Source organism: Cololabis saira, chromosome 3 (assembly GCF_033807715.1).
Source record: "Cololabis saira isolate AMF1-May2022 chromosome 3, fColSai1.1, whole genome shotgun sequence".
NCBI classification, from domain to species: Eukaryota; Metazoa; Chordata; class Actinopteri; order Beloniformes; family Belonidae; genus Cololabis; species Cololabis saira.
In genome coordinates, this window is record NC_084589.1 from 26203945 (window position 1) to 26231636 (window position 27692).

The 27692-nt window shown below is 40.5% G+C and overlaps 2 protein-coding genes across 2 annotated transcripts; one reads left to right on the forward strand and one right to left on the reverse strand.

The window, feature by feature from the left end:
• Positions 1-1198: 1198 nt before the first annotated feature.
• chrnb2 (cholinergic receptor, nicotinic, beta 2) lies at positions 1199-24630 on the forward strand. The gene is made up of 6 exons (XM_061716862.1): positions 1199-1508; positions 9716-9861; positions 11427-11471; positions 14939-15048; positions 19130-20249; positions 22297-24630. Exons 1-6 carry the CDS (start codon positions 1451-1453, stop codon positions 22444-22446), a joined length of 1629 nt encoding a protein of 542 aa, XP_061572846.1. The 5' UTR covers positions 1199-1450; the 3' UTR covers positions 22447-24630.
• A 590-nt stretch (positions 24631-25220) lies between these two features.
• Positions 25221-27422, reverse strand: s100t (S100 calcium binding protein T). Its single transcript, XM_061716863.1, has 3 exons — positions 27384-27422; positions 25855-26017; positions 25221-25757 (listed from the first exon to the last, which is right to left on the reverse strand). Exons 2-3 carry the CDS (start codon positions 26014-26016, stop codon positions 25596-25598), a joined length of 324 nt encoding a protein of 107 aa, XP_061572847.1. The 5' UTR covers position 26017; positions 27384-27422; the 3' UTR covers positions 25221-25595.
• Between the last annotated feature and the right edge of the window lie 270 nt (positions 27423-27692).

Sequence of the window (27692 nt, forward strand, 5' to 3'; positions counted from 1 at the left end):
TCTCCAAACTGGGCTTGGTGAAAAATAGACTCGAGTCAGTCATCTCACACTGATTGAGCATGACATCCTGCGTGATTTGTATTTTAAGGACATTATCAAGGCCTTTTCTTCAAAGACGAGGCGAAAACACTTCTAAAAAGGTAGGAAAGTGCTGTATTAATTGCTAGCTGGTGCAGGTTTTAAATTGTTGTGGTTGTGCAGTGAAATGCATACCGTATTTGCTTAGATGTTTGTCATTATACTCAAAATCTTCCATAATGTTTCATCTATTGGTACCTGGCTGGCATTAAGCCATGCTGCTATCCATGGTGCTGAATGGAGTGTGCGTGTGTGTCTGTGCAGGTGCATGTGATTGGTTCACAAGGCCCGCCGAGGCCAGAGGGGGGTGGGGGGGGGGGGGGGGGGGGGGGCTGTTATATGTTAATATATATGTTGTTATATATATGTTATATGTTTCTTTACAGTCTATGGTTAAACCTGAACATGGAACTTTATTTGCATCACAGACCTTACTGTGCAGGTTTAGTTCAACATTATTTCTGTGTCCAGTCCAGCTGTCAGTTCAGCAGCAGTCTGTATTTTACAGTTCTGATAAAAAGTGGAAGTGATCCCAAAAATACAGCTTTACTGTGTGTTAATTATATTATATGTAAACTTTCACACATCTTGGTTTGCTGTGTGTGGTTGTTATAAAAAGTGTATTTTGTGTTTATACTCAAGTGGGCTCAGTGATACGTTAATCAAAATATGATTTTTTTTATAATAAGACTATGTAAGTCGAGGGGCTGGGGGGCCTACAAAACCTGTTAGCCCCAGGGCCTATCATTAGGTTAAGGCGGCTCTGTCTGTACAGTCATGCAAGTTAAATGCTATTAAAGCACTTTAAACTTTAAATCAAAGCATTTAGTTTTTTCATATAAAATAAATACATTTCTATGCAGTTTAGAGGTTTTGGGAATGTCCCTTTTTTGGGGTGTGCGTTGCTGAAATCGGAGCGTCCCTTATTTCTATTTTTTGAAAGGTGGCAACGCTAGTTGGGTGACTTGTGCTTGGGAAGACGCTGGCGTGGCTTGGAGCCTCCCAGCCACCACAGACCCCCACCCACCCATCAGACCCACACCCACCCACCCACCCATCAGACCCCCACCTCCCCGCTCCTCCTCCCCCGCCCCCTCCTCCGCACCGCGGAGCAGCGTTGAGCGCGGACAGCGGCAGCAGCAGCGCAGACCCAGCGCGGCTCACCTGCTCCAGCGAGGACATATTCCTGTTTTCCCCTCACCGGCAGAAGGAGGAGCGAGCACCGTGGGGCGACGGAAGGCCCCCGACGTCACCATGCCCAGCAGCAGCAGCAGCAGCAGCAGCGAGGGGAGGCTCGGATCGTGAGCTGGTGCGGGACTGCGGGCTGCTCGGAGTGGCCTCTCCATTCCGCTGAACACCTTTCCGGGCTCTGATGATGATGGACGGCTGGCCGCCGCTGCTGCTGCTGGCTCTCCTCGCCATTGCAGGAGGTGAGTGTCTCCCTACTTTGTCCAACTGCCAGCTCCAATCGATTCACTTTTGTTTGCCCAATAACCTTTGAATGAAAAAACAAAAGCAAAAAAAATTTAAAAAAAATACAAAAATTCTCACACTCACAGGGAATATGGACTCTGAAAGTATGAAGCGAGGATGAAATCAAAAGAAGTGCTTGGATGCTGAGGGGAGGCAGAGATAAAATGACTATTTGATTGTTGTGTCGCCATCTGTACCATCTTTCTCATAACAGCAGCATCACCTCATTGCCTGATGTGGAGAACAATTACAGTCCTTTTTCTATTTCTGATGGAGCAAACGCACAAGCCAACATGGCTTGCATTGTGTGCAAATCTTGTATGTCTCAGGTATAAAAGAGACATCTCATATTACTTTCAAAAGCAGGATGGTTGCGAATGAACTCTGGGTGGAGAGTATCTCAAGTCACATATGCGATATGAAGCGTGTCCTCAGTCAGTGGGCGTGTTAATTGTGGTGTTGAGGAGAAAATCTCATTCATACACTACACATCACTATTCCAGTACTCCACACTAAAAACAGTTTAATGTACCAACCTCTGTTTCTCTGCTAATTGGTTGCAATGTAGCATGCAATTACAAAAAAAATGTCCCTGAAGGGATTATTAAAGTTATCCTGAATTCCTCACCAGCAAAATGGTATTCTCCCTTTTAGAAACCTCAGCCTCAGCCCAATTGTAGCAACTGCTATAATTTTCTTCCTGAATATTAAAGAAGGGCAAAGAGATTGAAATTATGTCACCACTCACCCCTCCCTCTCCCTCATTAACACTGAGGTCATGCATTGAGTGGGCAGGTTAATGAGAGGCATGTTGAGCTTAAACAACTTCTACATCCTGTCATCAAAGAGAAAATTATGTGACATCCAGAGGCAAAAGAAAAGCCGCCTGTCTCTGTTCAACAGCTTTTATGAGGCACATGCATTAGGATGGTATACTTCTTATTTATGACATGATTGTTGGAGTCCATTTAGAGCAAAGGAGCTATGTCTAGAGTGTTTGCTATTTGGCTCCTTGGATGTATTTTACCTCTTTATATCAACTGTACTTTGGTGTTACTGTTTGCTCAGATGATTTATTCCAACTCATAAACTGACTGGTTGAATTATGACTGCCTTTATATTTTTCAATCAGTATTTAGTAGTGATATAGTAACTACACGCACACACAAAGACACTCTCACACATACACATGTCTGGCACCGATGAAGGTTTTGTCATCACCCGTAGTGACAATATGCATTAATGCAATATTTTTAATTTGGATGCACAATGCAAGAAAAGTGTCATACTATGTATTTTATCATGATGCATCCAGGAGCAATCACAAAATCATAGAGGACAAGATGTATCAGTTGAATTAACCCCCCATCTCCCCCCATTTTAAACACTTAAAACACAAACCTATTCAATTTTCAAAAAGACAGAGTCAAAGAGTTAAAGAGATGTAAATACAAGAGGTAAAACTTTAAAGTAGCCTACCTCATATGAAAACACAGAGAAAAGTTATATTATATTCTAAAAATATTCTCAAAAGAAATGTTTATTGTGTTAACGAGTTAAAAGGACAAAACTCTGAGTGCTTTCAGACCTGGAGCATGAACTTATAACACCATTAGATATTTTCCATAATTAAGGAAGCAAAAGGTAGAACTGTGAACTAGGTGCTCAGAAAAAGCAGCATATGGTTAGACTGGTTTCTGCACGCGTGTCCTCAGAAGGAGTCTGAGTTTGTGTACAAGGTTGTTCAAGGACACCTGTCTGAGACTCTGCAGATAGGATGTGGCCGTCCTGCTGTGTGAGAAGGATGTCTCTTGTCATTTCCCCAGCAGGGCATGCATATTTGACCTGTTACAAGACACAGCGTGGGACAAGCTCAAGAGTTGTGTTTTTTTTTCAAATACTTTTAATTTGAGACACCCTGTGACCTTCTCCCACTGTTTGACAAAGGCACTTATTTAATTTGAAGTGTTTCTTTGTTTGTACTGTATAACAGAAAGCTCAGCTCAGTCATTTAAGGCTGCTCTTTTCTGCTTCCCCGTTCCGTCTCTCAGTCCTTTGCAGTATCCTAATCTGCACATAACAACCAGCCCTCTTAATCTCTCTTTTCCTTTCACTTTCTGCTTTCATCTTGCTTGCTAATTTTTCTGTCTCTATCCTTCTGGGCCCAAACACAACAGCAACAGGATCAGATCAGCGGGAAGGGGAAGCATCTGTGATTAGAAATGCTCAGCAGAGTCACAACACAGGCCCACATTCATGTGAGAATGTGTGTGATTCCATGTATGAAACCGTGTGCTCTCATGTGTGATTTGCACAAGATTGTGTGTGTATGTGTGTGTTTGAGTGTGTGTCGGAGTGCTCATGTGAGTGAATAGTAGCACTGTACAGCAGTGCAGCCCTGGAGATTAAGAAAGCAAAGGGAGAGCACAGAGGTTTAATAAAAACGGAAGCAGAGGAGAAGTAGAGGCAGATAAGAGACGTTAGGTACGATGCAAGTGTTAATTTTGACCTTGTCTAAAAATATTTAATAAAACATCATGGAAAGGTTTTCCCTATATTGCTCCACTGAGTTTTTTTTTCTAAAGATAACACTCACCTTACATCAATGTAATCATCAATAAATGATAGAACCATTTGTATCATTATAGCAATAGCATGACATCAAAAAGTAAACAGGCAAAGAAACAAAAAAAAAAGCACAGAAACGAATTATTTTGCAGAGAGAAAGAGGGCACAAATCCAAAATGTTTGTTAGAATCACGTCCTGCAGTTGCACGTATTGTCAGCTGGCTGCTAGAAGTCATGATTTATGTGTACACCAATGATATCACATAATAATAGCTGCTCAGAACAGCATAAAGCAGTTCAAGTGATGCATTTTATTACAATTCTTGGAATGGGCACCACCGTTAGAAAGCCATAAATCCTCATGCACCAGAGTTTCTCATGCAAATGAAAAATACCAAGCATATTCTATTTGATTTGCTGTAGCTTTAAGTCATATTTCCTCATAATGAGGCTTTTGAATTGAGGATTATTTAGTAAACTCAACATCACTGACATGTTCTCCTTACGTTTTTGCTGTGATGTGATTTCAAAAGCAGTTCTTCAGCACAGAATAGAAGCAATCTGTTCTGTTTTGTCCCAATGCTTCACTGAGTCAGTCACTCATGCACTTAAATATTCAAGTCTGTGATGAAAACCATTTTCATAGTGAAGTGTGGATGATTCTGTCCTCTGATGGCCTGATAAAATATAGTGCTCAACTGTGATGGTGTGGCAGCAGAAGCGTCTGTTTTGCTAGCAGCAGCAGACTGTATTATCTTGTAATATCCTATGGGGTTTGTGCAACAACCTTCGTTGGCTGATCATACTCCAGGTTGCAATGTTTTTCTAAATGTATAATTTAACTGATCTATACGTTAAAATAGTGCAATATTTCTGGAAATCCCCACAGCAAAGTCTCAAAGCCCAGAGGGGAATTTGTGCTGCAGGAGGAAGTGGATGAACGCATGTGCTATAGGAAAAGTAATGTGTGTGGCTTATATCATAAATGGCGTTTAGACAATATTATTATGAGAAGAATATTTGAAAAATCAAAGCAAATTATATCAGCTATTAGTGGATATTATTTCTGTCATGTACATGGAGCAGAGGTTCCCACCTGCTTCCGAGCAGACTCAGAACTACATCAACACCTTTTTGAATTAATTTGCATCAATTAAAAACCCAAATTAGCAAGTTGTCATCAATTTTCAAAAAAACCCAGAACCACAAAATATTTGCTTTAAAGCTGACTGAAGGCAATGAGTAAAAGTGCTTCTGTCCGCTGTCTGTTTTAAATGCCCATCTGTATTTTAAAATGTGTTCATTTTGATCTTTGTTCTGTTTTTGTATTATTTTGTATTATTGTTGTGTTTGTTTCAGTTCAGCTGTATTTTTTCTCTGTAAACAATCCAAGGTTTGCGTTGAAGGATTCTTGAGCAGAGTAATATTGCATTATGATGGGGCTTTTTTTTAATAAAAAGATGATTACAGACAGGATCGAGGTTTGTTACTAAAACCGGTTAGGTGCTATGCTGTTTAAACAAATGGGGCATAAGCTTTCCTGCCTGCACTTTCCTTTACTGTGGACTTGGGTAAGACAACAATGCTTCCGCTTCCATTTAGTCCACAGTGGGATGGCTCTGCTTTTTCAGTGCTGTGATAGTGCGGCTAGATGGTGAATCGATATTAATCTCCTAGTTCTATGGCCTCTACAGAGCCAGTTGGGTGTTGCCAGTAGATCAATGGATCTCTCTATTATTGATTTAAGAATATTTCAGCATAAAAGGTATGCAGCCAAAAAGCCTCTTTGGCAGTCCACTTAAAGGAGAGCAAAAAGTGACCTTTTCTCATTTGAGCAAGCTGTCTAAATAGAGATAATCACTGTAATAGTCTTAGCGGGTAATTAAAATTTAGTTCTCCATCACTTTGAAATTCACAACATTTGTCTTTACAGCGTGTGCTGGACTTAAATAATATATCTAGTCCCCGACAGCAGGTAGAAGCAAAAGCATACACCGGTAGGTTCGCTCTGTCAGCATGTTTACATCAATGGCTCTTTGAAGAAAGGACAAAGAGGGGAATGTAGAGTGAATCTGTCACAGACGATGAAAGCAGCTACCAGTTTGTCTGCTCAGGTGCTGTGTCACTGAGGTGTGTGTCTGTGTTTGCACGTTCACGCTGGTGTGTCACTTCCGTTGCTCCGGGGTCTAATGGGGAACCCTGCTGAAAAATTCATAGTGTCACATTAAGTTTGCAATATTTGCACTAGAAAACAAGCAGAATACAACCTGAGCCATGAGCGATGTTGCAGCCGCTCAGGTCAGCTTTAGTGTCAGCGTTGTTCGGGGAGACGGGCAGAGAGCCACTTCCGTCTGCATTAATGAGTGCTGGAGACGAGCGGCTGAGTTTACATGGTGGTGATCAATTCAGAGTGTGTGGGTACTTTTTTCAGTAAGAGATCAAGCTAGAATGACTGAAGCCGTCTGTTAGGCTCCTTAATTTTACTCAGGGCTGTAAAATATAGTCTAGACCTCCTGGCTAACCAAGTAAGTGCAGTAGTTCATGCAGAAATGTAAGCCATATCTTATGTAACCACGTGAAGTAAGGCAGGAAGAAAATGTCTCCCATTTGTTTGAGACATTTCTCTCTTCTGAATTTGCATTTGAATTTGCCACATCTCCGTTTGAAGTTAGTCATCCTTGTTTTTAACTTAACAACGTGTCAGAGCTGTTTTTGAAAACAAATACCAAAGATTTTTAAAAGATATCAAAGAATAATCTTTCAACTGTAAAGACACCTATCTTAGAAGCTCAGGCGAGTTTTGTGAACTTAAAAGGAAAAGCTTTGCAGTACTGTCTTCTATTGAGGCATTAGAACTTTTCAAGATGATCTATTGCAATATAATGAAAGATGCAAAGCAAACACAACTTGAGACATTGTGTTTGCAATGCTAAAAATGAAAGTGACTGATGACTTGTCATGTAGATGGTCTAATGTTACGGTTAACATGCGTGACGTGACTGAAATGTGGAGGTTTTCGATTTCATCATTCTTTAAGCGAGTTATATTGGCTTCCTGTCTTATTCGCCAGTGTTATTGCATTGTGGGTCAGGGAGCAATATACATTACTCATATGGTTCAGGCACAGACAGTAATGCTTATTTCCCTCATGAATATGTGGAAACAAAATTCATACACTATGAAACAGTTATCCAGCCCTGGTGTGCAATAAATAACCTGAGTGCTACACGCATGTGCCGACAGGATGTGTATGGATGATGTCGGATCAGTAAGGGAAGAGGCAATAAATGGACAGCAGCTGTCACCGGCAGGGAGATGGAGATAACACGGAGGAGAAGGGGAGGGACGGAGAGAGGGATCCAATCAGAGGACGCAGAAGAAAAGATATGGGCCCAGGAGAGTGATGAAAAGACAGCGGAAATGTTAAAGAAAATGTGACAGGTGTAAGATTAAAAAAAGGAGGAAAAAGGGGGTTGTGTGTTGAGTTAGTGCGTGGGGAATGAATAGAGTCGTCATTGATCCACAGGCAGAGGCTATCATTCCCATTCAGTGAACACAGCAGCGCTGGAGGGGGAGGGGTGGGGGGAGTTTGATATGAGAGAAAGGAAGAGGCAGGAAAGAGAGTCAGAGCGGTGTTCAGAGATGGGCACATTCAAAAAGTGCAGTAAAATGTTGAAGAAAACTACATTTTATCCGAATGTATTCACTTTGGGTTGTTTGTCTATAAATGTGGCCCTGTGATAGACCAGCGACCTGTCCAGGGATGTATCTCTGCCTTTCACCTTTACTTTGGCTGGAATGGGCACCAGCAGACCCCGTGACTCTGTATAGGATTAAGCAGGTATAGAAAAGGGATGGATAGATGTATTCAGTTTGATTTAATCTAACATTGTATTTCATCTTTTTCTGTATATTCATTTACCTTTTTTATGACTGTGTATTTATTTTGTACAAGTCAAAAATGAATTTCTGCTCTTTATTATTTTAAAATGGGGATCCTCACAACAGAGAAGCTGAAGGGAGGGATTTGTTTGATATTTTTGTTGGAGACTGAACTTAACTTTTAGTAGATTCACTAATCAGCTACACAGCGTACTTGTCTCAGTTACGTCAATTAGCAACACGGTGATACAGAAACTGCATGTTCATATTCAGAAAAAGAGGAAAACATAGTCTTTGTACCATTTTTGAGCATTTTATAATTTTTTCCCAATTGTATAACATAGCCAATTTACATGCTACGGTTACGCTTGGTTGGCCGTAATGTTAACAAAGAGATCTTTTATCCAATACAAGACACACTACTCCTTAGACATGCTTCTTCTGCAGTCAACACTTTGCTTCTTTTACCTTTCAACATATTTGCATAATTTCTGCCCAGTAACCGAAGACACACTGCGAAAAACAGGTGCAGCTGCCACGCACTTCACTTCATTTTGGATAAATGACCTGATTAATCAGTGCACACTGGGCCTTTTGGGGGCGGGGGGTGTTACCTTAAAGGGACAGGAGCTGAAATAAAGCATTTCAGAGAGAAGTTGACTAATGGTTTTGATGCAACTGACTAAAAAAAAAGAAAAAAAGGAATGTCTTTTGATTATTAAAGCAGGCAAACCTCTTTTATTAGACTCAAAGTGTAAAATTATTAACTTGCAACTTAACAAAATATAGGTTCTTAAAATTTTGAAGACATACAAGCTTTTATATGTTTACATCTTTGTTTGGCTGCACCATTATCAGCTACAAAAAGTTTGTGTACGAATATGTCAAGTCCATTGTGTCCTTGTAAGCAGCCTGTGTTTGTCGTAAGGGAGTGTGAAGGAAGTATGGGAGAGAGTTGGTAGGGAGCAAATGCCAGAGAGAGAAAACCAGGAGAAGGTGCACAGCATAACTTGTTTTTTGCGTGCATCATGTCTCTCACTGCAAAAAAAAAGAAAAAAAAACCTCTTCTAGTGTGTATGTGTGTGTGTGTGTGTGTGTGTGTGTGTGTGTGTGTGTGTGTGTGTGTGTGTGTTTTGTGACATCTCTGCTCAAACTCCACCACTCACAGATACAACTACAGTCTGCCACAGATGGAGTGATGCCAGACGGGAGAGAGAGAGAGAGCTAGGCAGGGGAAGAGTGAGAGATGGATGAAAATAACTCAACGCTACAAAAGACTGTCAGTTGAGGAGAAGTGCAACACGGCATAGGTGAATAGCTGGAGACAGAGCGGGGGCACTTAACGGCTGATCCAGACAGCAAGGATGGAGTTAAGGACATTTAGACTGGTTGACTCATTTCTGTGATGTCAGATCTTGTCCGGCGTTTGCGTGGAGCTGCGCTGGCGTGCTCCAGTCAGCGGTGGTAGTAATAGCACAGGGCTTTTGCTTTCTCAATGCACATGGACAGTCATGAAGCTCTGAATGCTGGCAGTGAGAGAAGGGCCCGAACGGTGAAGCTCCACAGCACCACAGATTTTCAGATCTGTATGTTTTTAACATATTTCCATTCAGTAAATGTCTTTTTAAATAAAACCAGGAGAGATCCAGATGGCTGCAGCATTCTTTGTCTCCTGATAGAGCCACTTGATGACGATAGTGTGCTCTCATTACAGGCAGCCTCGGGGCAGACACAGAGGAGCGGTTGGTGGAGCATCTCCTAAACCCAGCACACTACAACAAACTGATACGTCCTGCGACTAATGGTTCTGAGCTGGTTACTGTGCAGCTGATGGTGTCCTTGGCCCAGCTCATCAGCGTGGTGAGATTTCTAACATGTAACACGTCTTGTTCTGCACCACGATTAAATATGATACTCATACTTCAATTCACACCACACATGCAAACCAAATTCATATTGAATTAAAGGTTACATTTATTTTTCTTTTTGAAAATACACTTGAATGGTCTATTAAAGAAAAAAGTAGTCTGGAAATCTTTTGATCTAACTGCTTTGATCTAATTTATATTTTCCTATTTCCTACCCTAACCCATATACATGTAGTTTGCACTTCACACTACTGTAAAAGAGACTATTTCAATGTTTGCCTCCAAGAGCCTAAATAAAGAGCAATGACGTGGCAGCGATGCCCAGGGTTTATTAAGCTGATATGTAAAGGGTGAATTACAGGCTGATTTTGACAAAAGAACGACCAGTACCAACTGTGTGTGACTGATCTGCATGCAAGCAAATGTAAGTATCTGAGAATAAAACGTCCAGCGAGTATTTTGTAGCGTGAGTTCGCTTTGCTATGTGATAATTTGAGCTAAAACACAAATTAAGTAATTTCATTTGTAGATTTTCTGTCCAAATTTGAGACTACGTGGTAGTGCAAATCTGTACACGAGGCTCAAAGGAAGGACACCCTTAGTGTGTGTGTGTGTGTGTGTGTGTGTGTGTGTGTGTGTGGGGGGGGGGTAATCAGGGTTTAGAAGTCTGTGGGTCTTGATCAAAGCATGTCTCAGGCATTTCATTAAGACCTTGACAAATTGTATCAACGTGTGGAAATATGGCATAATATGTCTTCTTGAAGGATAAGTTTTGCCTCCGGTACGGGAGACGCTGGATGCAGTTAAGATGCAGTGAAATCAGAAGATTGCGCTGGAAGTTTTGAGATAAATGTGTTACCCAACTAAGTTTTATGTGGAGCACTGAATTGTCAAATGTTCTTACCAGGATTGTCAGAGCATTTTGATGTGTTTTTTTTCCTTCTCAAAAGTTCATCTTTAGTAAAGAAGCAATAACTAGAAAAAGACCCAAGCCAACCTGTAGCCACTAGACTACCACCCCCCATTCCTATATCAATTCAGCAACATAAGCTTTATGAAAGTCAGGTACCTGCAGTTGAGCTAAGTCTTCTTATTTCATGAAATAATGTTCAAATGAAATAGTAAATTAAATGTTTAAAATAAACAGCATTAACATGATCATCATTTTATTAACCCCCCCCAAAATATTTATTATTATGTCTATTATATATATATATATATATATATATATATATATATATATATATATATATATATATATATATATATATATATATATATATATATATATATATGTATATGTGCTTTTTGTTTACATTAGAGATCAGTTTAGTCATCAGTGGATCTGGCCAGAGGCGCATCAGACCCAAAGATATTGATCAGCACTGCACACACGCTAAAAAGAAACCTAAAAGTCCAAATATTCGAGGTAAAGAGGGACAAACCAGGACCAGAACATAGGACCACGCAGAGAACTAAGAATAAAAGAAAAATGGTTTGAACATATTTTTTAAAGAATATGTTTGTAATATGTAATATGTGTGTGTTCTTCTACAGCATGAAAGGGAGCAGGTGATGACCACTAATGTCTGGTTAACTCAGGTGAGTAACTAAGCTAAGGTTTTTCTAACACTGGTGATTATGAAATATAGACCATGCAGTCAAGGATTAGATTTTGGATGTTCTTGTTTTGTTTGTTTGTTTGTTATTTTACTTTCAGATTTGACTGTGACACAGTTCGGTCAGACTAAATGAATCACAAACCATGAGGGACTTGGATGGCAGTCATAAATGTGACTCTGGCACACAGATGTGAAAGAAAACGGGCTCTCTCTACAGTACCCCGCAGTGCATGATGATTTATATAATCAGATTCCACGGTGTCATCATACCAGTAGAGCATGATGCATGAGCTGTGGTGCGGCTGAAAGCCGTATCTCTGTGCTCTATATGTTTCATTGGTTCTGTGGGTCGCACGCCCAGTGTCTCCTCTCACATAGAGCAGCAGAAATGACAAGACTGCTGAACTGTCACATAATGAGATACATCAATAAGATGACTTAAAAAGTTCAAAATCAATCTGAAGAAACATAAAAAAGGAGTCAAAATTTATGAGTGTTAGATGTTTTTTATTTTACTCAAACCATATTAAATGGATGGCAAGAAATTCCTATTGCACAAATACTGAATGTGCATCTGTCAGGGGATTTTGTGATGTGAATTATATTATCATTACTCACCCTGCAACAGTAATGTGATTCTGGCTGAGCTTTAGCCCTGTAGTACACGGCTGGATCTTTGCCCACACCTGAGCTCTGTTTGACACGCTCGAATCTGGAAATATTTGCACACTGACACAGTTTTTTTCTGCGGGATTTCAGCTTTTTATGAAAATGTATTAAAGTTATATAGTATATCTTAGTTCTTCAGTATCATTGCAGAATCTTGGATCACATCCAGATTGAATAATGGGTTAAAATATTGCAGCTCTTCAATAAAGGGAGTCTAAAGTGTTTCAATTTTATATGGAGCAGAATACAAGAGCTGTATTTGCATGAGGAGGCTACTCTTGTGACGCAACAGCAAGGCTCGAAATGAGCCGTTCTTGGATTGCAAAGCTGGAACACAGCATCCATCAGAGAATAGGAGAAACACCATGATTGAACAAATCAACAGTTTGGAGCCATATATAGTGGGGCAAAAAAGTATTTAGTCCGCCACCAAAAAGTTCTGCAACTTAAAAAGATATACCTGTAATTTTGAACACAGGTATATCTCAACTATGAGAGACAAAATGAAAAATTTGATTTTTAAAGAATGTATTTGCAAATAATAGTGGAAAATAAGTATTTGGTCAATAACAAAAGTTAATCTCAATACTTTGTTATATACCCTTTGTTGGCAATGACAGAGGCCAAATGTTTTCTGTAAGTCTTCATAATGTTTTCACACACTGTTGCTGGTATTTTGGTCCGTTCCTCCATGCAGATCTCCTCTAGAGCAGTGATGTTTTGGGGCTGTCGCTGGGCAATACAGACTTTCAACTCCCTCCAAAGATTTTCTATGGGGTTGAGATCTGGAGACTGGCTAGGCCACTCCAGGACCTTGAAATGTTTCTTATGAAGCCACTCCTTCGTTGGCCGGGTGATGTGTTTGGGATCATTGTCATGCTGAAAGACCCAGCCATGTTTCATCTTCAATGCCCTGCTGATGGAAGGAGGTTTTCACTCAAAATCTCACGATACATGGCCCCATTCATTCTTTCCCTTAAACAGATCAGTCGTCCTGGTCCCTTTGTAGAAAAACATCCCCAAAGCATGATGTTTCCACCCCTGTGCTTCACAGTAGGTTTGGTGTTCTTTGGATGCAACTCAGCTTTCATTCTCCTCCAAACACAACAAGTTGTGTTTCTACCAAAAAGTGCTATTTTGGTTTCATCTGACCATATAACATTCTCCCAATCCTCTTCTGCATCATCCAAATGCTCTCTAGCAAACTTCAGACGGGCTTGGACATGTCCTGTCTTCAGCAGGGGGACACGTCTGGCACTGCAGGATCTGAGTCCCTGGCGGCGTAGTGTGTTACTGATGGTTCCTTTGTTACTTTGGTCCCAGCTCTCTGCAGGTCTAGGTCCCCCATGTGGTTCTGGGATTTTTACTGATCATTTTTACCCCACGGGGTCTTGCATGTCTTCCATTTTCTAATATTTGCTCCCACAGTTGATTTCTTCACACCAAGCTGTTACCTATTGCAGACTCAGTCTTCCCAGCCTGGTGCAGGTCGACAATTTTGTTTCTCACATCCTTTGACAGCTCTTCGGTCTTGGTCATAGTGGAGTTTGGAGTGTGACTGTTTGAGGTTGTGGACAGGTGTCTTTTATACTGATAACCAGTTAAAACAGGTGCCATTAATACAGGTAACGAGTGGAGGACAAAGGAGCCTCCTAAAGAAGAAGTTACAGGTCTGTGAAAGCCAAAAATCTTGCTTGTTTGTAGGTGACCAAATACTTATTTTACCCAGGAATTTACCAATTAATTCAGTATAAATCCTACAATGTGATTTCCTGGATTCTTTCCCCCCATTCTGTCTGTCATAGTTGAAATGAACCTACTGTATGATGAAAATGACAGGCCTCTCTTATCTTTTTAAGTGGGAGAACTAGCACAATTGGTGGCTGACTAAATACTTTTTTTGCCCCACTGTATACATATCTTGTGTATATATATATATATATATATATATATACATATATATATATATATATATATATATATATATATATATATATATATATATATATATATATATATATATATATATATATATATATATATACAGTATATATAGAATAGAAGACTTTATTGATCTCCCAGAGGAGAAATTCAATCGTGCAGCAGCCAAACACACACATATCTCTGTCTCATATTCACACATGCCAACAATCTAACAAGTTAGGATTCATGACATGTAATGAAGGATAGAGCGACCAGGAGCACTCGATGGACCTCACCTTCAGAAAGAAGGGGGACCAATAACAAGCTACCCTTAATCAAGAGAAAGTGCAATAACCACAATACATCACAGTTACGACAGTCGATTTAGCGTGATGGTTTCGGCTCATTACGCAGAGAAGCTGATTGTCACCAGTTGCACAGGCTAATGTATGGCAATGTCATAGAGTAACCTACAACACAAGAACAGGATAATGCCGATCGATTACACAAGGTTACATAGAGGACGCGCTCGCTGACATACAAGGAATCTGCATTACCGTAGATACGGTTTTAAACACACTGCTTGGTGTGTGGCAGGGTGTCTTAAAAGTCTTTTCAGGGTTGACTAACATGAGTGTTACTCTCGCTCCGTCTTTGCCCAGTAGTTAAAAGTGTGATGAAGGCACGGAGAGGACAGGATGTTCCCCCGGCCTATGCGCATTTTGATGTGTCACATTGGCCTCTGACTTTAGATGGACAGACAGATCTTCTCCTCTCAGCGCCGAGACGTCTTCTTGCTGCTGGGTGATTGACAGATAAGTGACTAAAGATGATGGTGTTTCTATTGCTCCTCAGGAGTGGCAGGACTATAGGCTGACTTGGGTTCCCGAGGAGTTTGATGGAATGATGAAGGTCAGACTGCCCTCAAAACACATCTGGCTGCCTGACGTGGTCCTCTACAACAAGTGAGTCACTGTCTTTCTCACCCGCCTGTCGTCACTTAGTTCAGAAAGCTTACAGAGGACAGGAACAGTCATGAAGGCATGCACAGTCAAGAACATGCTAAAAAGGGCATGTACAATTCTCAATTGTAAGAGACAATGCCTTAAAGCCAACTCTGTTGTAAACTGATCCAGCCACTGCCATTGTATGTCACTAAGAATCAAAGCATCAATTAAATAGCATCCTCAAGTGTATAACACATTCATGCCTGCCACACTTGACTAGTTATGTCCTCTATAATTTACTCACATTAGAGATTGCTATACCTCCAACTCTCAAGAGACACCTTAAAGATTTAGTCATCTCCACCACAAACTCTGTTCTGCACTGCCATAGTGATATCATTAATTTGTATGGTAAATGACCCAGAATAAACATTATTACATTAAGACAGGTCTCTTCCTCTTATCACCTGTTAAATGTGTGATGAATATGCTGTGCACATAAATCATATAGGAGGATGTGATGGCATTAAAGGTTGTCTTCATCGTCATACACAGTACAATGCCTCCGTTGTAAAGGTACGGGTTTTAATTCTGCCACTTAGAGCAGAATAAAGAAATAAAAAGTAGGAAACATCAGATTTTCACATAAATCATAAAGGTAAATTAAAAGAGACCAATGAAATGAAAACAGAAAATGAAAATGTACCTGGTGAATGAGGGAGATGCTCCAGTGTCTGGTGTGAGCCCCTTGAGCAGCGAGATCTACAATCACAATCATGTGAAGAGGAATTTACGCCTTCTAATCAATTCCAAAGTCTGCCATATCAGGACATAAAAAACAACAAAAGTCAATGACTAGGTATTAAATTTAAGTACAGACAACCCAACAAGATCACATTACAAATTAGACTTTCATTCTTTTTTAATGTCCCAAAAATTAAGCAAAAGAAGCAGAAGCAGTGTGTGAAAAATTAAGTATACTTCTTTTTTTGAAAGATTTGTTTATTCAAAAAGAAATCCTGTACATCATTGCTCACAATAGAGTACAATAGAAATGTCTTTTTTCTTTTTTATAACCCCCCAAAACACAAAACACCCAAAACACAAATATATATACATATATAAAATAGTAACATATCACACTAATATATTATAAAGGTAAAAAAAACAACAAAAAACTGCAATAGACAATATTACCCCAAAAGGAATAAAATAAAATTGAAGAACTAGAAAAAAGGCACCCCTCCCTCCCCTACACCCCCACATAGAATCATCACACACACACACACACACACACACACACACACACACACACACACACGCACACACACACACACACACACACACACACACACACACACACACACACACACACACACACACACACTCAAAGCTTTCATCTAATACATCTACATAATGTAGCACCTAATACTGGCTGGGGATGGATCGGATCTCGTGGCTAGTAGCTCAACAGGAAGGCAAATTCAAGGACCAAGAAAACAATTCAGCTAGCATGGATGGGTACATACTAAAAAACAAGTACTTGATGGGTTCAATCAGGAGGAAGCTGCACTAATTCGTTGAAATGGTTTATAAAGGGCTGCCATATGTCATAGAATTTCTTCCTTGAACCTCTCACAGTATATTTTATTTTCTCCATTTTCAAAAAGAACATGACATCCCTAAGCCATTGGGCTATGGAAGGGCTCTTGTTGGACTTCCAGTGCAGCAGTATTACACGTCTGGCTAATAGAGAAGTAAATGCAATGATTTGTTTTTGTCTAAAGTTAAGAGCTAACTCAACAGAAGGGGTTCCAAAAATTGCTATAAGTGGACATGGTTGCAAAACAAAGTCCAGAACTGAGGACAAAGTAGAAAAAAAACTGCCCCAGTATGTTTGGATTGCTGGACACCTATAAAACATATGGCTCAGGTCGAAAGGAGTAAAAATTAAGTATACTTCTATTGCTTCCATAGGAATTAAGCAGCAGCCATGTTAAATGCAGGAGCCATGAGAAAGCCTCTTCCATTTAAAAGGAACATGGCGTTGTGCATTAGGTTTGTAAAATTGCATTTAAATAAACCAAAAGACTTCGGAACGATGTCCTTTTGGAGACACTGGAACTGGTCTAAGTCCAGACCGAGGCCAAATAAAGTGCTGAGTGATGAAATGTCTGCAGACCTGACTGAACTTGAGCAATGTTGTAAAGACCAGAGGTCAAGGTTCCTCCACTATGATGTGAGGTGCTGATAATTTCATTAAAAGAAAAGATATTTTCAAGTTAAAGGTGGTTCTACAAAAACTTAATCCTTAAACCTGCACTCTTAGTTATTCACACATTGCTAATGCAGTTTCAACTGAACAGTGTAAAATAAATCATGGCAGTTGTAGTTAGATGATTACAATTATCAGATGGTAACATGACAACCTGGAAAGGACCCGATACTTTTTCATTATGTCCTGATACTTAAAAGAATTGAAAGAGGTTTTGCTTTCTTTTTCATGTGACTGTAAATATTTGTGTTAATTACCGATCAGTACTCTTCATTAGCTTGAAGGAATTTCAGTCCATTCTTCTTCACAAAATAGCTTCCACTGCAGGATGCTGGCAGGTTTCCTCACATAAATCAATCCCTTTTACAGCATATTATATAATGCATAATTATATTAAGGTCAAGACTTTATTCTAAAACCCATTCTTTAGCTGCATGGTCCGCTTTTTTTTGGACTTAGGTTTTTGGACTGATTTTCAACTTCCTTTTCATATTCGCTGGTATAATTCAGAAGTAATCATTGCTCAGAAAGCTGTCGACAAATTTTCTCAAAACAAGAGTCTTCACATTCAACCAAAATTCTGTTTTGGCATCATTAATCCACAAGCTATGTAGCAGTGGTTTTTATTTATTTATTTATTTGACAGATGAGGCTTTCTCATTGCTGCCTATTTTTGTTCCTTTTTTCTCCAAATAGAAAACTCCTGAGCATTACCAGCCTCCCGACGAGGGTAACAATGATATCAGATTTTATTTGTTTGCACACAATCAGTCCCACTTTTGTGGGGACCTTATTCTTTGGAGATGGTTTTGAAACAATTTTCAGCCCGATAAGTGACAAGCCGTTTTCACAGGTGGACAGAAATCTCCACAATACGCTTCCACAAATGCGCTGACTGTCCAACCTAGTCATGAAAGAGAAAAAAAAAACAAGCAGGTGTGCACGAGTTATATATTTATCCTTAAAGTACCAAACAGGATGTTTTGTTTGTAAGAATAAGCTTGTTTGTCTGAGGGAGATAAAAATGTTGCAGACTGGTTTTCTCAATGTAATGAAACTAATGTCAGTCTACAGTCTATGCAAATCAGCTCATCGGAGTACAGTGATATGTTTGGCCTTCTCTTCTTTCTCGGCTTCAGTCCTTGCTTTCAGGAAGATTAAAAGATCGCCGACCCAGCTAACTAAGGATAAAATGATCCTGCTAATCCTGCATACCCCAGGTCGGCTTGCTATCCTCCAAGTCTCGATCGCTGTCAGTCACTGAAATAGGAGGACAAGCTCTTCTTATATCCGTGTCAGAGCTGCTATCTTTTTTTTTAAATCTTGATTATTTTCTTATTGAATTAGAGTGAAAAATTATGTGTTGCAGAAAGCACTTATGAGGGGGAGTCTAAAACAATTAATCATCCTAATGGATATATTGTATATTTGTCACACCATTATCTATTTTGTACTTTTTTTTTTTACCAAAAAATCTTGAATTACATTGAAATTCAATCTCCTGCTCAAGTTTGCTGACATGACCTCTGACTGAAAGGTCAAAGTCGACCCTTTCCATTGAGCCTAAGCTGACCTGTGAGCTGAGTTTCCCCAACCCCGTTCCTTATGATTATAAAAGCAGGTGGGCTCACATAGATGTGAACTCACTAAACTGAGAGGTGTCTGTATTTTTACCTGAGAATTCATGTGTCTGAAGAAATGAGACGCACAAAACTTCAATGGTTGTGAGAGGAAAAAGGGGTGTCTGACTAGAGGCACAATCTTACTAATATATAACGCTTCCCATCTTGTTTACTGTGTATTCTCCATCTCCATCTCTCATAGTGCTGATGGGGTGTATGAGGTCTCCTTCTACTCCAATGCAGTGGTGTCCTATGATGGCAGTATCTTCTGGTTGCCACCGGCGATCTACAAATCAGCCTGTAAAATTGAGGTGAAGCACTTCCCGTTTGATCAGCAGAACTGCACGCTACGCTTCCGCTCCTGGACCTACGACCGCACTGAGATCGATCTGGTGCTTCGTGCCGACGTGGCCAGCATGGATGACTTCACGCCCAGCGGGGAGTGGGACATCATCGCTCTGCCAGGCAGACGAAATGAAAACCCGGGCGACCCCACCTATGTGGACATAACCTACGACTTCATCATCCGCAGGAAACCTCTTTTTTACACCATCAACCTCATCATCCCATGCGTGCTCATCACTTCCCTCGCTATCCTGGTCTTCTACCTGCCGTCCGACTGTGGAGAGAAGATGACGCTCTGCATCTCGGTGCTGCTGGCTCTCACTGTGTTCCTGCTGCTGATCTCCAAGATCGTCCCCCCTACTTCACTGGACGTTCCTCTGGTGGGGAAGTACTTGATGTTCACTATGGTTCTGGTGACTTTCTCCATTGTCACAAGTGTGTGTGTGCTCAACGTGCACCATCGTTCCCCCACCACACACACCATGCCGCCCTGGGTGAAGCTGGTGTTCCTCAACAAGCTCCCCGCCCTGCTCTTCATGCGCCAGCCTCGCAACAGCTGCGAGCGCCAGCGGCTACGTCAGAGGAGGAGAGCGCAGGAGCAGAAGGAAGGGGGACGGAGCGGCGAGGTGGGCGGCCTGATGGTGGGGCTCGGGCTGGGCAGTACTGGTGGGAACGGAGGCAACGGAGCCTCCACGGCAGTGTTCAGCAAGGACGATGGTGACCCTTGCACGTGCTACGTGAACCGAGCGACTGTGAAGCAGTTTGGAGGGGATCTGGGGGGTGCGGGAGGCGGGTCCATGGACGGGCTGAACAGGGTGAGGGAGGCCGGCTCCGGAAACCAGCAGAGGGGGAAGCAAGTCGGAGGTCCTGGTTTGTCTCACGCTCTGCTGGCTCAAGCCTGTCCAGGGTTTGAGGAGGCTGTGGAAGGAGTACGCTTCATCGCCAACCACATGAAGGGCGAGGATGACGACCAGAGCGTGAGTGTTACTGTACCACCGTTAACACGTCTTTCATTTCATGTTTTTAAACATATTACTGATATTTGTATAGAAAACTAATAAGAGTTAACCAAATGTGCCTGGAAACATTTTCATCACGAGAATTCAGATTCAGATTCAGATTCAGATTCAGAAGACTTTATTTATCCCTGAGGGGCAATTGCAAGAACAACTGAGCATCAAGACGTTGAAAGTACCAAAAAGAATAATAATAGCAGATAAATGAGGCATGTCTCGTATGTACAAAATATATAAATATTATAATAATAATAATAATAATAATAATAATAATAATAATAATAATAATAATAATAATAATAATAATAATAATAATAACAGATAAATGAGGCATGTCTCGTATGTACAAAATATATAAATATTATAATAATAATAATAATAATAATAACAGATAAATGAGGCATGTCTCGTATGTACAAAATATATAAATATTATAATAATAATAATAATAATAACAGATAAATGAGGCATGTCTCGTATGTACAAAATATATAAATATAATAATAATAATAATAATAATAATAATAATAATAATAATAATAATAATAATAATAATAATAATAATAACAGATAAATGAGGCATGTCTCGTATGTACAAAATATATAAATATAAGAATGTCAAAAAAAAGTACATGTAAATGTACAATGTAAATGTACATATCAGTAGTGGTATAAATAAGAATATAAAGTGTCAGTGTAAAGTGTCGACAGTGGATGTAAAGAGAAAGCAATTGTTAGTAAGGTACGTCATCATTATTATAAAATCACAAAAATTAAATATATGATAATTATTAAAATATTTAAATGTCTTTAAATGTTATTAAAATACAAACTTATTAACCAGCAGGTAATTATAGGAATCGTTTACTTTTAACGGCTAATGTGAAAAGCTGTTTACCTCAGATTCGAAACAGGAGAGCTACAAAGAAAAGTGAATGTTCAGCTGTTGGCTGCTTGTTTTAGCCGGCACATTTCTGCGACTATAATTTGCTTTTATACTGCAATAACATTTTACAGTTCCTATTTGACCAAAAAAACGGTGCCAATGAATCTGTTAACACTGCAGTTTACTGACTGTGGTTTCTGTTGACAGTGTCATAGCTGCATGAACTTACCTGGTCTGTGTGTGAGAGTGGTCTTCACTGTTTCATCCTCTTTGATCCAGACACGTCACCAGATAGAAAATGTGTGCCAAGCTGCACAGATGAGTGCCGTATCATGTTCTATATTTGTACAACTGATTTAACTCTTCCATCTGAAATGTGAGGGGGTACCACAACAGACCCCAAGCAAAGCAGAGCGGTCTGGTGACGCAGCCACAACCCTGTGACTCTCCAACACAGATGTAATTATAGCAGCACCATGACGTGTGCATAAAGAAGTAGTACAGCTGGAACAGAGCTGAGACATCACAGCTAGGGCGGTGGTTTCTGTTTTTTTGTTGTTTTTCATTGGTTTTCCTCAAGGAAAAAAAGCTTCTTTCTGAAATGAAAGAAGCTGACACGGCAATTGACAATCCTCTCAAATTCTGTCCATCATTACCATAGTTACCGTCCCGCATGTTGGCTGCATTAAAATCCTCCCTCTCCTGGCACACCGAATGGCATGGCAACCCTTTCCTTCCCACTGACGCCCCTTTGCTCCCCTTCCTCTCCAGTTATCATCACGGAGGTTCAAATGCCAGATCCCCCCTCTGCCTCTCTGAGTCCTTTCTTTCTCGCTTCTCCACACGTCCTTCTTCTCCTCCTTGACTAGTGTCGGACCTCATCAGCGCTCTGTTCCTAAACAAGTCTCTGCTCACATTAACCATTCACCTCCATTAATCCTCTGCGTAGCTAAAAGCAGAGGGATGAGAGAAGGAGAGTGAGAGAGAGAGAGAGAGAGAGAGAGGGAGAGATAATGAGAGAGCTGCTAGAAAGTCTGATTCTGTTCACTTTAATCTTCCTTTTCTCCCCATCCCGCACAGTTTTTGACGCCCCCAACTTCTCTCTCTCCAACCACTCCACAGGTGAGCGAGGACTGGAAGTACGTTGCCATGGTGATTGACCGCCTCTTCCTGTGGATCTTTGTGTTTGTTTGCGTGTTTGGCACATTGGGCATGTTCCTGCAGCCCCTCTTCCAGAATTACACAGTGAAGACCATCAACACGCCGGGCTGACCGTTACCAGCTGCAGACACGCTGACAGACCGCTCCCAGACCACTCAGCACAACAAGACGTGGGCTGTAGGTGTGTGTGTGTGTGTGTGTGTGTGTGTGTGTGTGTGTGTGTGTGTGTGTGTGTGTGTGTGTGTGTGTGTGTGTGTGTGTGTGGGGGACATGTCTGACTTTTATTGTGTCTACGGGTCTGGAATCAAAGCTGGAACTGAACAGCGATCACATCCACTGACTTTATAGTTTTATTGCAACAAACATTTGTTTTTCTTGTATGAGGATAAAAGTAATCAATAATGAACTCTCACCCGCAATTTTTTTTTTGTCCAGATGCGCAACAGACTGACCTCTTTCTGGTAAAAGGTCCTTCCTTGCTCCGCTCTTAAGCCTTCTTGTGGGAGCGGGAGGATCCTCTGACTTGCTCCCTGTCAAACGTTACGCCAGCCAATCAACACTTTACAACCTACAGTAGCTGCTTAACTGACACATGACATGCCCGCCTTTAACAATAACAGTGGCTGATATTAGTATCAGACAGGGAAAGTAGGTTCATATCAAGGTTCTTGTTCTTCTTTCTTCGTTTTTTCCAGAAATCCACTACGTCAGTGTACTGTTTCAGTACATTTTATCATTGCATACCACAGAATAGCATTGAGTATGTATTGTAGAAATTCCTCTATGTTAGCTCATGCAAAGGTTTGTTCCCGATGGGGGGGGGGGGGGCTAAGAAGTATTGTATGATTGTATAGATATAAAAAGAATGTGATATAAACTGTACTACACAGATTGCACACTAACACAATATGTGTAAGAATAGCAGATCTTAAAATGAAAAATATACTGGAGATGCTTATATCAAAGAAAGAGATGGATTGCGTTATTACAGAAAAGCCAAGGGGACAAGGTACTTGATTATGCTTGGACGGTTTCTGCTGAGAGTGGTGTGAACAGTAAATGGAGACAAGCTGCAGCCTCCTGTGCCACAGCACAGCTCCTGGTGAGTGTGAGGGGAGCTCCTGGGAAATGAAATGAAGGCATTTGAGCCCAAAATATGGATAGGAGCTGGAAAGATCAGAAATGGAAAAATAAATATGTCAAGAAATCATATTGATAGATTGGTGTGGGTTTTATCAGGGATATTGAGCAATTATGTGTATTAACCTGCGCTTTCACTGCTATTTATTTTCTGTCATTGCTCTGATTACCAGATGAGTGAAAGGTATCCCATTTACCCCTGTACTCTGTCGTCTCCTCCCCTGTCCTCTAGCTCATCCATAACCACACGTGTGTTTATGAGTGAATTCCAGTCCCTCAGGCTTCTGCATAATCACATCTATGAGAGAAAATGTTCAGATGAGAATAATGGAGTGTCTCCCCAACCCCTTTTCAATTTATCTCTGCCAGCCGCTCTCCAGTGCTCTTCCCCTTGTTTGGTCTTCCACGGACACACATGTCTGACATTTGATCTATTTGCAGTTACAGTAATAACCCACTTGTTTCTGCAAATGTTCTTTTTAGTGTGTCTGCTTTGTTTTTTGGTTCCACAATCTTTCTGGGTTTTTTGCCGAGTATGCAAGATGCGAAAGGCCCTTTTTCAGGCACATGCAATTCAACATTCAATTAAAAGAAAGGAGATGATTCCATCAGGGCCAACACTGAAGCAGTCCCAGAAGGCAATAAGTTATGCAAAATGGATGTAAACTCCAAAAGTGAATAGAGAGGAGGTTTAGAGCAGGATATGCTGGGGCAAAGGACTCTTTAGTGTTGTTGTTGCATAGGAAAGACACTAAACCTCTGGAAAAAATGCAGTCTAATCCTTGACAGTGTCACCCCCTGTGAGTTTTAACGGCTTTTAAAAGTAGTGTTGGGCAAGTCTACAGCTCCGCTCAGTTCTGGACCTCGAGGCATCTCCCTTGCTGTCTCTTGAGGGCGGGATCACCTGCGGGATTCCCCGGCAGATCCCAGACAAGTGTGAAAAGCTTTTCAGAGACCTGTGAAAACTGTTGGCTGCATGGCTCCGTGATGGAGAAAGCGCTGCTGCCCTCTCTGTTTTGGCTCTCTTTGACCTTTACACTTTCCTTCCTTTCTTCTCACTTCCTCTCTGATTATATTCCCCTATCTTTCACCCTCCTCTTCCTGACTCTAAAATCTGCTCCTGTGCACACCTTAACCAGTCCAATAAAGGTTGTAGGTTCAGATTATTTATGTCTCTGTGTTATGTTTTTTTTACTCTTGCCTGCTTTCCCTCATTGTCACATGTGCAGAAAAACGTTATTCTGTAAATCACTGTGTTACCCACATTTCCCATTAAGCCAACAGAAAGAACGAAAGAAAGATTTCCTGTCTTTCTAATATAGACGCTTCATTCTATAAACACTCACATACCTGCACACATACACACACACACACACACACACACACTACCATTTTTCCTTTTAGGAAGCTTGGTTTTAAAACAATAATGGGTGTAGGGCGCAGTCAAGGTCAGTCCAGGTTCCCACTATTCTCCTGTAAAAACATGAATCCAGGAAGAGTCATTACATGCACTTACAAGCATTTAAGATTTTTTAGATCCAGAGGAAAAGTTTAATGAACTCGATAAACGTTTCTCATATCCAATACTAAACCTAACATCCCTGTTTATTTCTTAATTACACCACAGTTGTGTTCAACCCACATTTATCCACAAAAACCAGTGTATTCACGTGGCAAAGTAAAGTTGCAGTCACCAAACTGCTGCCATCAAACGAGGGCCACTTGCTGCCCCCTGGCGGCCGTCGCTTGTTATTACTACTGTTTTCTATTATAATAAAGCACAGCAAGTGTCGCGTCGTTTCAGTCAAGTTCACATTTATTCTTTCCAGTGGGGATATTATAGAGCTTTGCATGTGTAACAAAATAACAAAGAGAGATATTCACAAATGCAACAGTTACAGGTGACCAAGATTATCCTGATTTTTACATTGCAACAATAAATGTTTCTATGGGACTTTGCAGATAAATGCACAAAAAGCCAATGAGCATTCCTGACTTCACAATGCGTGTATTTGTGCACATTAGTTCATTTTTTCTAGATGACTGTTCTCTCCTGCCTTAACTGTTTCCTCCCTGGAGTATGTGGATTTGCAGTGTGGTTCTTTGAGTTGAGGAGGTGTTCACTTCTTCTCCGGCTTATCGTTGTATTCCAGGAAGAAGTCGTTACAGGCCACAGTCAGAGCTCCCACCAGTATGATGAACTCAGTAAAATCTACCTCTCCATCATTGTTTGAGTCGAGGTCTCCCATGACTTTATCCACCGCCTCTTTGTCCTGGGCGTTCTGCATTTGTGAAGATAAAGAACAAATATATTGGCTTACACTGTTTTATATGCACAAGTTTTAATTGGGGCTTGTGTCTTAGATGTGCTTTCCTTACCCCCAGGTAGCTGCCAAGCTCTGCTGTGAGCATCTCTTTGAGTTCAGCCCTGCTTAGTGTGTATTTGTCCCCCTCATTCCCGGAGTACTTGTGGAAAGTCTGGATCAGAAGCTGCATGGCATTCTCCAGGGTGGTAGCGTTCTCTGAGTTGGGCAAAGACATGCTGGGGAGGGACAGAGGTAAAGGTCGGGCTTGAGGCACAAACAGCAGTCCATGTCTGAAATCTGCATCTGTTGCATGTGTTTTAAGTCCAATGCAAAAAAAAATAAAAAATATGAATGAATATGTATGCAAGATATATATATATATATATATATATATATATATATATATATATATATATATATATATATATATATATATATATATATATATATATTGGTTAAAGCCTCTTGCATACATATTCATTGCTTTCTATCTGTCTGACAAACTGACATGGCAAATGAAACAAGTGCAACACTATTTTGAGAAAGAGTAGCTACAATTGATCTGCTAGGGACTGCAGTATTTGCCAAGTTGGACACATTATCTATTATTGCCCCTTTTCTTCATAGGACTGTCCCAGAAAATTTGAATATTGTGATGAAGTCCTTTCTGTAATACAAAAATGTCATACATTCTGAATTCATTACAAATCAACTGAAATATTGCAAGCCTTTTATTATTTTAATATTGCTGATCATGGCTTACAGCTTAATAAAACTCAAATATCCTATCTCAAAAAATTTTAATATTCTGGGAATCTTAATCTTAAACTGTAAACCATAATCAGCAATATTAAAATAATAAAAGGCTTGCAATATTTCAGTTGATTTGTAATGAATCCAGAATGTATGACATTTTTGTTTTTTTTAATTGCATTACAGAAAATAAAGAACTTTATCACAATATTCTAATTTTCTGAGACAGTCCTGTAGCTTTTCTACCATGCCTGAGTTACTGAAAAAAATCTAATATAGATGAACAGATGATCTATTTGTTGCCTCCTACCAGTGTGAGGGCAGTTGATATGAGTGAAACTCTAAGCTGGCACCTGACACACACAGAGGGAACCCAATCCAGCTTTTACTTTAGTTCAACCGGACGGCAGAAAACACCGGAGACAGGTGTAAGTCCTTGCCTTTCTCTTACTTGTATCACCTTTAAACTGTTAGAGTTTTTCCTTACTGCTAATCACAGCCTCCATTGGCCTCTTATTGTGGACAGCCTTTTTTATGTATAACATCATTAGAAATGATTTGAAAAGCATTTTGGGGCACTTCTGCCCTTTTTTGTTGTAAATAAAAAAAAGGGAAAAAGGAGGTTTTATGGCTTGTCGATGAATAAATAGAAGCTCATTTTGTACTTGTTGCCGCTTTGTGCGATGGATGCCAACAAACAGTCCACTTACACAGAATCTCATCCGCTCCTTGCACTTCCAAAACTCTGCTTTTAGCGTTGACAGACAGAAGCAAGCTCAGAGAAGTGTGAAATGGTACAGTGTCATTGTTGACATCTGTCCCATACATCATCCTATCTTTGTTTCTTACCTGAGTGGAGATGATGCGCTGGCCTGCTGGTCAGAGGAGTCATCAGCAGCTGATGGGGAGGATTTGGAGGACAGCATCTTAAATACATCCCTTACTCCACCCACCCACCGCCCACCCCCACCCGCCTTCTCTGTTTACACAACAGACACCTGCCATCCATTAAACAAGCACACATGAGATCCAGCTGCCCCTTATAGTTCTGTTTGTCAGGGATGTCAATAACATGTCATATCCACAGAAAGCAGAAATGGCACAAAAACTACAAACAGGACATTCAGTAAATTGACCGACAAGGACATTGAGTACCAT